We start from the raw sequence: 14,927 nt of genomic DNA, 5'->3' as shown, positions 1-14,927 counted from the left end.
ACAGTATTTTATATTTAAAAAGAATAAATTCTTTCCCAGTTAAAAGTAAAAGTGTTTGGCCAGGCATGATGATGCCTTTAATCCCAGCACTCTGGAAGGCAGAGGCAGGTAGATCTCTGTGAGTTCAAGGCCAGCCTGGTCTACAAAGCGAGTCCAGGACAGCGAAGGCTACAACAGAGAGACACTGTCTTGAAAAAACTGATGATGATGATGATAATAATAATAATAATAAAAGTAAAAGTATTTATATAAAATTGTATCCTTTTTTGGTGATAATGGTTTCCATTTCATATGAATTTTTATTGAAATAATATTTTCAGTGATTTTTAAACATCCTATTAAAAAAGAATAATACATTTCAGTATTTTGGACATTTACTTAAAGCAGCAGTGCACAACCTATGGGTTGCAGACTCTTTGGGAGTAGAACAGCCCTGTCACAGGGGTTGCCTGAGACCATCGGAAAACACATATTTTTATTACAATTCATAACAGCAAAATATAGTCATGAGGTAGCAACAAAAACTAGTTTTATGGTTGGGCTCACCACAAATCTGAGGGTCACAGCAATAGGAAGGTTAAGAATCACTGATTTTGCATGACTTTAAGCCTTAGTGACAGTTCATTCTATATTTTATGGTAAAATACTCAAGTGAAACACAGAAGTAATATTGAGTATCATATTTTAATTATATTATATCAACATATTAATTATATATGTATAATTATATATATGATAATGCATTTAGAATTATATATAAGTATCAAGGTAGTTTTGATACATTACTGGTGTCTAAGCTAGAAACCACTATGTTTGCTTATATTTTACACTTAAAGCCTGGTAGTTATAATTTTGAGATGCACAGAGTCCATATAAACCTAACAGATACCCAAGGCTTGCTGGAATCCTATTGCTGATGCATACAGCCACTTGTTTCCTGAAGACTTCAGACTCATGCTAGGACAAACAAGGAGGAGCTGACAAAAGCAGGGACAGTGCCTTTCTCTGGTTTCCCACAGCTGACTCAGTAGCACTGACCTGTTTTCATCCTGCTTGAGAGCTGTGGCTCAGGTCTGCACTGCTGTCTTTACAAAGTGTCCAGGAATGCATATGCTCATAGCATTCGAAGGGCACTCGGTTTTTAGTGTTTCTGCCATCCAAGGGTTTTTAATAAGTGGAATATCTTCAGAAGCTTTAGAGTTTTTACAAATTCTTCAGAAGTACAAATCTTTTAGTTTAGTAAGCAGATGTTATAATTTCATTTATTGCATCTCTGATTTTTGCTTTTGATGCTGTATATTAGTCTACCAAATTGTACAGTCAGTACTGAAGAAATTAACAGTTTAATGTTGAATATTTGTCCTAGACCACATAGTTACCTGCAGGTCTGTAGCAAATACAGTGAGAGCTTTGCTTCACTAGCCCTAACCCCCACTTTGTATGATTGAATGTCTGTCCACTGATTTAAAGTAAGAAGCCAATGTGTCTGCTGTGACTTACCCAATGTACGGCTAACACGCTGCAAGAATTTGCCTGTAATTTAATAAGATGTCTCTATTGAGATCCTTTCTTAGTTTTTTGTTTTTTTATGAGAAACGATGCTAAATTTCCAAACTTCTCTTCCTTTGTGTCTTCTTGCCCTCCTGGTTTAGCTTGAACATGCGAAGGTTACACAGACGGAGTTGATGCGTGAGTCATTTAGACAAAAACAAGAGGCAACAGAATCACTTCGGTGCCAAGAAGAACTGCAAGAGCGCCTTCATGAGGAGTCCAGGGCCCGAGAGCAGCTGGCTGTGGAGCTCAGTAAAGCTGAGAGTAAGCCCCTGCCTGTGGCCACGGACACAGGGCATCCGTGCACAGCCAGTTTGTAAACACAGTCCAATTTAAAGTGGCCATTGAAAGACAGTTGTAGTTTGTCCTCAGAGTTTCCCTAGGCAATTACAATTTTAAGAATGTACACACACACACACACACACACACACACACACACACACTCTAAAAAGAATATGTAGAATTAGAGATAACATTAAAAATTAGAGATTCACACCTAAAAGAGAGTGATTGTCAGGTACTAATGTGAAAGCTGATGATAAAGCTGTCCTCTGAATGGTACAGGGTAATAACTAAATGTTTCTCGCAGGCTGTAAGCCTCTACAGCCCTCCTCTGCTCCCCTGGGCTGTGGATGGGGCTGGCCTTCTAGAACTGCTTAAAATATCAGCCTCCTCTGCTATATTTAAAATGTAATTCAATTCACAAGCATCTGATGTAGTTAAGCTCCCAGGAGCCTGTTTATTTCTGTCTGTTAGATTGATAACTGAGGTACATGTGTGTTGTGGTACTTTAGGATAGCAAAGTGCTAGACATTTTAGGGAAATCTCATGTTTACACACAGTGTAAACAAGAAAAAGACTCCATTGTATCTGTGACAGTAAAGTTCAGTATAAGGCTTTTAATAGGATGAAATGACTTAAAAATTTTACTAACAGCATGTTTTCTATTGTTAGAATCAAAATATAATGATAAGCTTGGCCTAGATCCACATATCTGCTGTCTCAATACTCAGAAGCCTGAGGCAGGGGGATGACAATGTTCAAGGCTAGCTTAGAGTATGATATTAAGACTCTGTCTCAAAAAAAAAAAAAAAAAACAAAGCCTGATGATGGTGAATTTAAATTAGAAGTAATCCCATTTCCTTACATTGTGTCTTATAGGTGTCATTGATGGTTACTCAGATGAAAAAACTCTTTTTGAAAGGCAAATTCAGGAAAAAACTGATATAATAGATCGTCTTGAGCAAGAGCTGTTATGTCTGAGCAGCAGGCTGCATGAACTAGAGTCAGAGCAACAGCAGATGCATGAGGAGCGAGAGCTGCTGTCCAGGCAGAGGGAGGCCATGAGAGCAGAGGCCGGCCCAGCAGAACAGCGTATGTACCGAGACTTCCTGTAGCTCCTCCTCTGTTTTTATTCTTCAGATGCTCATATGACTGATCATCCTCTTCAGAGCCACAATCCATTTATTTTATAAACCAACTTGAAAAATCCTAAGAAAATATACTTTAAGGCAATTGTGTTATTAGCCATTTCTATAGTATATATTTTGTATTTTGCCTTTTAAGGCTATTAACTGTTAATAAGGAAACAAAGATTATTTATTCATGCTCAAACATATGTATCAAAAGTAAACACAGCAAGTAATAAGGCTGTGTGTCTTTGACATGGGTAGAGCAGAGTTCTTTTAGTGGGAGAGAGGCCGTGAGCACTGGTCTGCTGCTGGCCGCGAGCAGGTGTAGGCAGTGTGGCTTGCAGCCCAGGGAGACCCAGAAGATACAGCTTCATACTGACTAATGCTTATGTCTTGAAGTAGAAGCTTGTTGAGTGGGAAATACATTTCACATTAGTACCTGAGCATGGACTTTGAATCCTGTTTACCACACCCTCTTTAATTTTAAATGCACAGCTGGGCTCTATAAGTTTGGAGTTTCTCTAGCTTTACCAACTTACAAATGCAACATTTTTTCCGCTGAGGGAGTACTCAGATTAGTTTGGCACAGGGTTAGGGCTAGAATTTTTAAGATTAAAAGATCTCATGTCATACATACAGAATACGCAAGAGGCATAGAACTGTGGGCATTGGTGGTAACCAGTGACATAAGCTTTTCATGTGCAGATATGTGTTATCCCATTTGAGGAAGTAGAAGGCATAACTGTTTTTGTTTTCTGTTTTGTTTTCACTCTCGTAGGGCCAATAGCTGCTGCAGTCGATGCAGCACCTGGAGCAGGTGTGTGCAGAATCGCATGCACTGTTGCTGAGTAGTAGACTCACAACTAAAAATTTGGGTGACCCTTGATTTTCAACTAACTAACATTTCTAATTTTACATTTTCTCTTGTGTTTCTTTCATACTTAACAATTTTTCTTTTCAACAGTAACACAGCTTAATTTATAATTAAAACATGTTTTGATTGGCTATTAACAACTGAGGTTCGTGTCACCATCATCTTATTTCATCTGTTTTTGTACAAAGCCCAAAACCATCTTGGTTTTTTTTTTTTCAAAGAAAATTATTGATTAATTTTAAGAAACAAAGTATTTTGTTTTATGAGTACATTAAATTCTTTGGACTCTTGAGTTTTTCAGAGTGTTCCTTGCAGAACAAAAAAGTTCATGAGATGATGGTAGCAAATCAGTGAGTTTACTAAGGAACTTTGTGGCTGACTTATTTTGATATTAACATCTAATAATTCTAATAATGGTATTATTTTAGAAGAAAGATGATTTCTATAGGTCCCAGATCCGATTACATGTTGGCACATCAGTTACTATAAAAATTCTGGAAGGTCCTTCCTCTTTGTTTTGTCTTTTCTGTCTGTACTTCTTCGCTGCATTAACAACAGCTAATCGTCACAGTCCCTTCTGGACTCCAGACGCTATTCTTTACATGTCTTCATCTCATCTCCAGTTGCTCACAGAACAAAACTGAAGACCATCTTGTCAGATGTCAGGGGTCTGCTCTTGGTACACTAACCACCCCATCTCCATACACGCTGTGTTCCCTTGGTGCACAATCATGCAAACATGGAAAGCTAATTCATGAGTGTGGATCTAACGCAACAAAGCCTCAGAGTGACCAGAAATTCTGTTTGTAGCCGCCGTCCTCTTTCCTCTTCCCCTTTTCTTGGTTAAAGATTTACAGCATTTGCCTGCTATGCTCATTGTGATTGCACATAAAGGTAGCTTTATGGTTTAGGAATAGACTCGTGGTCAGCATTGTCTGTTTTAATTCAGTTGAACTTTGTTCTTTTTTTAATCATGAAAATGTATTTTGTTACTATGTTGTTTTCACAAAAACATCTTTTTGTAATAGGAATTCTCATTTTTGTTCATTCTTTCTAATTTTATTACTAGTAGTTTGCTTTCTTGTATAGGAGTAAAATACTTCGACATTTCCAGAAGAGAGCATTTACTTTTCCCCCAAGCATTATTTAATTTTTGTTTTAAAGTATTAACAAGCCATAAATTATTTTAATAATAACTATTAGGAGCTTGTAGATTTCATAATTCACTGAAGTCAGTCTCCGTTCTTTCCTAAGAGATTCAGGCAAATCCCAGCACTCTGGTGGCACAGGCAAGCGGATCTCTGTGAGTTCGAGGCCAGCCTGGTCTACAGAATATTTACTTTTAAATGTATTTAAAGTAATTCTCAGCCTTTATTTCATAAATATAAAGTTTAAAAATAGTAGTCAGTGACTTCATTATCATAACAACATGAATCACAATGTAACCAAATGTACTGTCACATTTGTAAACAGAATTTCTACAGGAGACAGAAAAACTAATGAAGGAAAAGCTGGAAGTACAGTGTCAAGCTGAAAAAGTACGTGGCGACCTGCAAAAGCAAGTGAAAGCTCTAGAGATAGATGTTGAAGAACAAGTTACTAGGTTCATAGAGCTGGAGCAAGAGAAAAATGCGGAACTCATAGATCTAAGGCAGCAAAGCCAAGCACTGGAAAAACAGCTAGAAAAAATGAGAAAATTTTTAGATGTAAGTGTCTTCATCTTGCTACATTTTAAACCCATCTCTTGGTTGGTTGGATGGACAGATATGAATGGGAGGCTGGGTGGGTGGATGTATGGTTAGGTGGATGGGTGGGTGGATGAATGTGTGGTTGGTGGGTTGGTGGGTGGATGAATGTGTGGTTAGGTGGATGGTTGGGTGGATGGATGAGTGTGTGGTTGGTGGGTTGGTGGGTGGATGAATGTGTGGTTAGGTGGATGGTTGGGTGGATGGATGAGTGTGTGGTTGGTGGGTTGGTGGGTGGATGAATGTGTGGTTAGGTGGATGGTTGGGTGGATGGATGAGTGTGTGGTTGGTGGGTTGGTGGGTGGATGAATGTGTAGTTAGGTGGATGGATGGCATCCAAGCTTGCTTCGTATTTGGAGTCTCTAAGTTGAATTTGTTGCAACAGCAGCAGAAGAAAAAAATAAGTAGTGTATGAATTTTTTTTAAGACAAATTAAAAGAACATCAGTTTGTGAGCAGTGAGGGTTTCCAAATTCAAAGTTAAGCTTTTTCTAGTTTTTCCTTTAGCTAATAGCCAAAACAGATGAGAATTCCAAGAGCTGCAACTGCTCCCTGCACAGAAGATAGGACAGCCAGCTCCCAGTGTGGCACTTGGCACTGGGACTGGCACAGCTGTCATGCTGGCCATGCTCTGCTCTCGCCCAGAATGTCACTGGTTCTTTCTTTTCTCACAGCACCTCATCTTTAGGGTTTCATAAGCTTGCCCAAGAATCAGTTGCTTACATTTTATATTTTCAGAGTTAAGTCATCTGTTCTAAGTGTTGTCTTTTTAAGCCTCTGTGGTTTGGAGTGCCTCTATATCTGCCCATTATCTTTACACCTCTAGTTAAGGGGATATGGGAAATAATAGGGACAATAAGTGTTAAATAAATAATCAATTTGGTTTCATAAGCCTTAGTTTTTTTATTGTTGTTTTTAGACAAGAGTCTCACTATGAGGTTCTGGTTGGTGTAGATCCTGCTAGGTAGACCAGACTCAAAAACTCCACCCACCTTTGGTTCTCAAGTACTAAAGATATGTGCCGCCATGCCCAACCTATTATTAGCCTTATTGTTTTCATTGTAATCACTATTACCATTATCATTAAATTTCAGGAACAAGCAATAGATAGAGAACATGAGAGAGATGTATTCCAACAGGAAATACAGAAGCTGGAGGAGCAACTTAAGGTTGTGCCCCGATTTCAGCCTGTGAGTGAGCACCAAACCAGAGAGGTAAGGACCCCTGATGTTATAGCCACCCTTGGATTAATTTGTATCTTGAGTATAAAATAAGACATCCTCAAAAACTCGAGTGGATTCTTTATGTAGCATGTAAAGCTTAAAAATCAAAAAACATATATATATATATATCCTGTTAACTATGAAAATATATTGTATTGGACTGAGAATGTATCATAGTTAGAGTGCTTACCTAGCATTTTTGAAACCCTGTGTTTGATTCCCACTACTGGGTGTGGGGGCAGTTTGAAATTAGAATAACTCCCCTTTCTGTACACAGCACACAACTAAATAAACATCCTTGTTCATTTCTCTATTCTCACTCCTGATAAAAATGATTCGTGGTTATTTGCAGACTGGCAAGATGACTGAGTGCCGTATGCTGGCTAATTTTTTGTTTGTTTTTTTTTTCAAGACAGGGTTTCTCTGTGTAGCCTTGGTTGTTCTAGATTTGCTTTGTAGACAAGGCTGGCCTCGAACTCACAAAGATCTACCTGTCTCTGCCTCTTCAAGTGCTGGGATTACAGCCCAGTTTGTGTCGGCTAATTTTATGTTAGCTTGACACAGGCTAGAGTTACCTGAAAAGAGGGAACTTCAATTGAGAAAATGCCTGCATAATCTGGCCATAAAACATTTTCTTAATTAGTGATTGATGTGGGAAGGCCCAGCCCATTGGCCCATTGTGGGTGGTGCCAGCCGTGGGCTTGTGGCCTTGGGTTCTATAAGAAAGCCAGCTGAGCAAGCCATGAGGAGCAAGCCAGTAAAAAGAGCTCTCAGCCCTCCACGGCCTCTTCATCAGCTCCTGCAGGCAGGCCTGTTTGAGTTTTTGTTCTGACTTCCTTCAGTGACAGATTACGATATGGAAGTGTAATGCAAATCAACTCTGTCCTCCTGAACTTGCTTCTGGCCATGGTCTTTCATCACAGCAGTGGCAGCCCTAAGACAGTGCATAAAAGCACTTGCTGCCAGGGCAAACAACCTGTTCCTGGAAAGCGGAAGTAGGGAACCAACTCCTCCCACTAGTTCTCTGACTTCCATATGTGCACACACGCACACACACATACACACACACACACACACACACACACACACACACACACACACACACACACATACACATAAATGAATACAATAAGTCATTCCATTCTCTTCTGAGTATGTTCCAGGGAGGTGTCCATCTCCTCTGTCTGTTGGAGAAGAGAATATTAGGCTCTAGAGGGCTTCTCTGCACTAGTTAGTTCCCAGATAATCGAGAGAGAGACCTTTTAGATTGAAATAAGCTTTAAAGCACCATAACTGGGCAGATATCAACCCACTAAGCTATTTTGCTATTTTCCAGGTACACACCCCATGTTACTTGCCATAATCATTCCTGTCTGGGCTGCTTCCTCCTTCTCCTCCTGCTGCTACATCTTCTGGTCCCTCTCTCTCCTCCTCCCAACCTCCTGGTCCCTCTCTGTCTTCCTCCCAGCCTCCTGGTCCCTCTCTGTCTTCCTCCCAGCCTCCTGGTCCCTCTCTCTCTTCCTCCCAGCCTCCTGGTCCCTCTCCCTCCTCCTCCCAGCCTCCTGGTCCCTCTCCCTCCTCCTCCCAGCCTCCTGGTCCCTCTCCCTCCTCTTACCAGCCTCCTGGTCCCTCTCCCTCCTCCTCCTAGCTTCCTGGTCCCTCTCTCTCTTCCTCCCAGCCTCCTGGTCCCTCTCTCTCTTCCTCCCAGCCTCCTGGTCCCTCTCTCTCTTCCTCCCAGCCTCCTGGTCCCTCTCTCTCTTCCTCCCAGCCTCCTGGTCCCTCTCTCTCTTCCTCCCAGCCTCCTGGTCCCTCTCCCTCCTCCTCCCAGCCTCCTGGTCCCTCTCCCTCCTCCTCCCAGCCTCCTGGTCCCTCTCTCTCCTCCTCCCAGCCTCCTGGTCCCTCTTCCTCCTCCTCCCAGCCTCCTGGTCCCTCTCTCTCCTCCTCCCAGCCTCCTGGTCCCTCTCTCTCTTCCTCCCAGCCTCCTGGTCCCTCTCCCTCCTCTTACCAGCCTCCTGGTCCCTCTCCCTCCTCCTCCTAGCTTCCTGGTCCCTCTCTCTCTTCCTCCCAGCCTCCTGGTCCCTCTCTCTCTTCCTCCCAGCCTCCTGGTCCCTCTCTCTCTTCCTCCCAGCCTCCTGGTCCCTCTCTCTCTTCCTCTCAGCCTCCTGGTCCCTCTCTCTCTTCCTCCCAGCCTCCTGGTCCCTCTCCCTCCCCCTCCCAGCCTCCTGGTCCCTCTCCCTCCTCCTCCTAGCTTCCTGGTCGCTCTCCCTCCTCCTCCCAGCCTCCTGGTCCCTCTCCCTCCTCCTCCCAGCCTCCTGGTCCCTCTCCCTCCTCCTCCCAGCCTCCTGGTCCCTCTCCCTCCTCCTCCTAGCTTCCTGGTCGCTCTCCCTCCTCCTCCCAGCCTCCTGGTCCCTCTCCCTCCTCCTCCCAGCCTCCTGGTCCCTCTCCCTCCTCCTCCCAGCCTCCTGGTCCCTCTCCCTCCTCCTCCCAGCCTCCTGGTCCCTCTCCCTCCTCCTCCTAGCTTCCTGGTCGCTCTCCCTCCTCCTCCCAGCCTCCTGGTCCCTCTCCCTCCTCCTCCCAGCCTCCTGGTCCCTCTGAGACCCCAAGTCCCAGAACGTTAAACTAGGTAGAACAAGGTGCACACAACCAAGACCAGTGTACCTGAGGATGTATTCATCTGGGTGGCAACCACGTCTTGGGGGCCAGTAATTAGCATCAGAATACATAGCACCAGACCAACTCCCAACATCTGTCTCAGGGTTTTTACCCTCTGCGCCATTTAAGGTGTTGTTGTGAAGGCTCCCTGGCACCTCTTGGCTCTCTAGAAGTCACTCCTATCTGCACCTGCTCAAATACTCAGTGGCATTCCATTAAGTCTTTTGGGAGCTTTGTATTATCCTAGCATCCACTAGTCTTCTCCTTCCATTCTTTCTCCTCTACTTGCCAGAATTAAGGACGGAGTACCCCAAAACATAGATTAAGGCCCCTCTTTCTTCTGTGTGTTTGCTCTCATCCCAGTGCTCATCTGTCCGTGACCACATTTGTACCTTCATTTCCAACGTTTCTGTTGAGCTTCACAGTAAATATTCAACTGCCATCTCTTTCCATTTAACCTCAAGAGTGACAGAGCCAAAGAAGTCTCGCCTCTCCCAAAAGTATAAAATGCTTCATGTCCTTTATATGTTCTGAAAATATCTAAAATTCTTCCTCAGTCACTGTATAGATCCTAAAGTTGGCCTGTCTTGGAAATAGCAAGATTGTACTTTAGGTAAAGCAAACCCCATTTGGATTGTTGTTCACTGATTACTGGGTGTGTAACAGTGACCAAGTTGTTTAACTCTGGAAAAGCTTACACCTTTCAGGAGTATTGGTGTGGCCTTATTAGAGACTTAGATTTAACTATGATAGTAGTATTTCTGAAAATAATTTTAATTCTAAAAGTTAAATTTTTCATGCAGTTTATTGGATTTCATTTATCTTAAAAGAATCTAAATACATACAGAACATAAAATGTTATGTCTTCTAGAGCATTGGGAAAGGCGTTCATACACACTGTTTTGTAGTCATTGCCCCTTATGCCTCTAAATGTATTTTTAGCTTTTGAAAAAGTCAAAACTCAAAAGAGGTTTTTAGCTCTAGAATCTATATCAACTTTCCTAATGCTGCGACCCTTTAATGCAGTTCCCCATGTTGTGGTGACCCCAACCATAAAATTATTTTCATTGCTATTTCATAACTGTGTAATTTTGATACTTTATGAACTGTAATGTAACTATCTGATATGCAAGAAATCTGATTAAATATGTGACCCCTGTGAAAAGGTCATTCGATCCCCAAAGGGGCTGCAACTCACAGCTTAAAGACTACTGACCTAGATGCCCATTTCCTTTGACATAACTTGCCTTAGGTTGACAAGATTGGCTATGTCAGCCAGCCATGGTGGCACACACCTTTAATCCCAGAACTCAGGGAGGCAAAGGTAGACAGATTACTGTGAGTTCAAGGTCAGCCTGGTCTACAAAACAAGTCTCAAAAAACAAAAATCAAACAAACAAAAAAAGATTCCAGCCAGAGACATCTGACAAGGCTATGTATGTATGCCTTTATTTGCTTACTTATTTATTTACTTACTTACTTATACATTCATTCATTCACTCATTTATTTATTACATTTTTATCTTATGTGTTGCCTGCATGTGTGTTTGTGTGAATGCATTGGATCTCCTGGAACTGGAGTTACAGACAGCTGTGAGCCTTTATAAGGGTGTTGGGGATTGAACCTGTGTCTTCTAGAAGAGCAGTCAGCACTCTTAACTGCTGAGCTATCTCTCTAGCTTCTTGTATTACTGTTGTCCAAGAGTCTATAGTTAGATTAAGCTTGCAATTTTCTATTTTTTTAGTGTTCTGGGAGCAATATTTGTCATTTGGTAATTTCTTCAAAGTGTCTCACTGAAATGTTGGATTTTTGTATTTCTTATAATTACATATTCTCAATCCTTTCTTTTTGATGAATATGTCCATAATCTATCTTATTAATCCTCCCTATATTCTTCCATTGCTGTTGCACAGCACTTAAGGAACTGCATAGCAGTCCCAGAAGATAAATCTTGCAACACTTGCTTTGTATTTTGAGCAGAGTAGGAGCCAAAACTAGTGGCACGTAAGGGAGTTCAGATTTCCTCTGTGAACCTCTCCTCATCTCTGCTAGCCTATAGAATGTATAGGGTAAACATTCACCAAATAACTCTTACTGAAATACAACACGTGGAAGACTTAAAGGCTGTTGTTCTTCACCTGAGAGCAAGTGAGGAAGCAAGCTGCATGCCTGCCATCTTTATTGTGTCATTAGGTTGTAGTGTGCTGGGCCTTTAGAGAATTCACATTATTCCAAATGCATTTTCCCTCTTTCTGCCAGGTTAAAGCCATGATGCTCAAAGTAACTTTTTAAAAATTAGTTCTGTGAAAGCCATAATGTTTCTCTTTTAACTAGTGTGCCCAGTTGTGCCCAGTTTTATTAGTATGCAAATACCACTTTTGCTAGAGATGGCCACTGCTGTCCTTATTTTACAATAAGAGAGCATGTTTTGAAATACCTGTTTTTGCTGGGGGACACTGGGGATCAAACTTGAGGACTTGGCATATACTAGGCAAGCAGCACTCTACCACTGAGATGCATTTTCAAGCCCCAAAAAGCAGTCTTTAAAATAAAAATATGATTCATAATTAGGAACACCCTACATTTTATAACAAATTTTTCATATTTTCAGGTTGAACAGTTAACTAATCATTTGAAAGAGAAAACAGACAAGTGCAGTGAGCTCTTGCTGTCGAAGGAGCAACTCCAGAGAGACGTACAAGAAAGGAATGAGGAGATTGAGAAGCTGCAGTGCCGCGTGCGAGAGCTGGAGCAAGCTCTGGTCACTAGTGCGGACGCCGTGCCAAAGGTGTGAGGACAGAGAGAACGCCATCCTTGTGCTGTTGTAGTGACAGCTGCCCAGTTACGCACGCCAGTGCTCGTAAGGTTACAGTGGGACGTAGTGTGTCTTCATTTCTACTTTCGCTTGTTTTACTTCCACATGTGTTTTGCGTCCCTTGTTTGTGATTCAAGAAGAGTAGGTAAGCCAGAAGAGTTCATTACAATTTTAACTGTCAGTCATGGCCATGAGCTTTTAGACTCTTGCCTGACTCCAAAACAAGGTGTAACAACGTCTGTTCCTATTCTATAGAAAACCAGAATGAATTGCAGAAGAGCAGAGCGGGAAAGCTTAGAGGCGGGCTGATGGGGAGGACTTCTGTTTTATCTGAGGAATGAGCTTTAAATGCCAGTAGTTTGTGTTTGGTATATGAAAAAAATGCGTTCAAGACTGAATGTGTGTGCCTTTTTGAGTATTCTCAAATGTAGAGTCTCACCTTTTAAACTGAAGTAGAATGAATTACTGCTAAATAAATAAAAATATTACAATGAGTCATGGGCTCTGGTGTGTGAAGTTTTGAAAATGTTCTTATGTGTTTTTAGGTAGAGGACCGGAAACACTTTGGAACTATCGAGGCTAAACCAGAGTTGTCTCTAGAAGTTCAGTTGCAGGCTGAACGAGATGCTATCGACAGGAAAGAAAAAGAGGTAAGGAGTTTCCTTTTAAATTACAAATGTGGTTTAAAAATCAATTACCCTAGAAGTAGCATTTGAACAGAAGGACATTATTGTCTGAAAGCAAAGTTTAGATGTTTCTCAGTTCACCCCATGAAGACTGACCTTGAAGATAATAAACTGAGCAAATATTCCGATGTCAGGCAGTGCTCATGTAGACAGGACCTTAAAGCAAGAAGACACTGAAATGAAAACGGAGCTGGTGTGGACTGAGTGGAGAGCAGAGAGCTGGTGGTGTGGAGCTGTGGTAAGCTAGCACCCCTCTCTCCTGCTGCCTGCTGTGGGTGCTCAGCCGCTGCCACTCCGCTGTGTGTCACTGTCAGCTTTTGTTGTTGTTGTTCATATTTAAACATTTCCCTGAGAGATGATTGTGTAGTTATTTCATAATTGAAGCGTGTTGTTATAATGAAGTAACTGGGACTGAGGATGTAGCTCATTATCAGAGCACTTGCTTAGCTTGTGCAAGCACCTAGGATTCCCCAGCACTACAGGTAACAGTAACAGTGGCAGCCCTTTTGTTTTTCTGTACTCCTTACTTGAAAAGAGTCGCATCCAGCTGGGAATGGGACTTCATATCAGCTGCCCTCAAGGCTGGGGTGGGTGGAAGGATTAGGGCCAGGAAGGCCTTATTTTAAAAGAGAACATTATTATTACAAAAGTAAATTCAACTTCCTACTTCATTTATCCTATATTTAAACCTTTTTTTCTCTAAAATACATCTTAATGTTACAGATATGACTTTTTAAAAAGTATTTAGGGGCACATTCTCTCATGCACCTGTGCTTAGAAACAGGTCAGCCCCTGGCATTGTTTTTTGGGACCTGTCCACCTTGTTTTATTTTTCAAAGATTTGTTGTTACTGTTTTTTAATCGTGTGTTTCTATGTGAGTATGTGCTTATGGATGCATCAGTGTCCAGCCACCAGCAACCAGGAGAGGGTATAACTTCCCTGGATCTGAAGTTGCATGTTATTATAAGTCAGCTAACATGGGTGCTGGGAACCAAGCTGGCATCTTGTGTAGGAGCTGTATGTACTGACCACTGAGCCATGTCATCTCCACCCCCATTCTGCCTGTGTGTGTTTGAGATGGGACCTCTTTCTGGCCTAGAACTCACCAGTCTGGCTGGACTGACTCAGCAAGCCCCAGAGACCCTGCCATTTCTACCTCCCCAGAGCTGGGATCCAAGCCCGTGACTGGCTTCTTTACATGGACTCAGTGGATCTCATCCTGGCACACTAAATGTTTTACCAACTGAAACATTCTCCAGCCCTAAAATTATTGAAATTACATTGTTTTCTTCATTTAATTCTTCAAGACATTAAATATATCTCAACGTCTCAATAATGTAGAAGTGTCAATACAACCTTTAAAAGATAGAAAACAGTTTAGACATCAGCTAAAATGACATTCAGAGAACTCAGTGGAAAAGGCATCTGTACAAATGATGAGTGTTGAAACGATCCTTTCCAACATAAGATGTATTTTCTTCCTGGCACCTAATACTGACCTGACACCTAATACTGACAGATGTTTATCTGGAATGTTCTTGGTTATTTTGTTTTTGATATTTTTGTGAAAGTTAAGAACATGCCTTTTTATGTATAATCATTTCTCTTTATTGCAAGAATTGGTGTGTTAACTAGAAAGGCTAGTGAAATAGCTCAGCAGGAGAGGATTAGTCTGGGGTGTACAAGATCCTGGTTTGGTTCCTGGGACCACAGAAATTAAATGGATAAGAATAAATCATCCCAACACTCAAGAGGCAGAAACAGGCAGATCTCTGTGAATTGGAGGCCATCTTGGTCTACATCATGAATTCTAGGGCAGCCAAAGATTCATAGTGAGACCCTGTCTCAAAGAGAAAAAAGAAAAGAAAGAAATGGATGTCTTTAATATTTCTTGTATTGTATTACTAATGTGCTTACAGGCAGTAATACTAGATAATAGTTAACTTGTTTTTAGGCCGAGTGCTTATA

General features: G+C 41.6%; 1 protein-coding gene across 11 annotated transcripts in view; it reads left to right on the top strand.

Moving 5' to 3' along the window:
- Positions 1 to 14,927, top strand: part of AKAP9 (A-kinase anchoring protein 9) — a 174,841-nt gene that overhangs the window by 125,576 nt on the left and 34,338 nt on the right. For 9 of the 11 annotated variants that reach the window (XM_084786927.1, XM_084786921.1, XM_084786924.1 and 6 more), the window contains 7 exons: positions 1,653 to 1,815; positions 2,713 to 2,925; positions 3,742 to 3,780; positions 5,311 to 5,543; positions 6,676 to 6,795; positions 12,069 to 12,245; positions 12,818 to 12,922. In XM_084786927.1, the coding sequence (XP_084643053.1) occupies positions 1,653 to 1,815; positions 2,713 to 2,925; positions 3,742 to 3,780; positions 5,311 to 5,543; positions 6,676 to 6,795; positions 12,069 to 12,245; positions 12,818 to 12,922 (1,050 nt within the window). The remainder of the gene's footprint in view (positions 1 to 1,652; positions 1,816 to 2,712; positions 2,926 to 3,741; positions 3,781 to 5,310; positions 5,544 to 6,675; positions 6,796 to 12,068; positions 12,246 to 12,817; positions 12,923 to 14,927) is intronic. The other 2 variants (XM_084786923.1, XM_084786922.1) reach the window with 1 other exon arrangement.

This window comes from Acomys minous, assembly GCF_964271855.1.
Source record: "Acomys minous genome assembly, chromosome: 6".
In the NCBI taxonomy this organism is placed as follows: domain Eukaryota; kingdom Metazoa; phylum Chordata; class Mammalia; order Rodentia; family Muridae; genus Acomys; species Acomys minous.
This window is presented reverse-complemented; position numbering and strand designations above follow the sequence as displayed.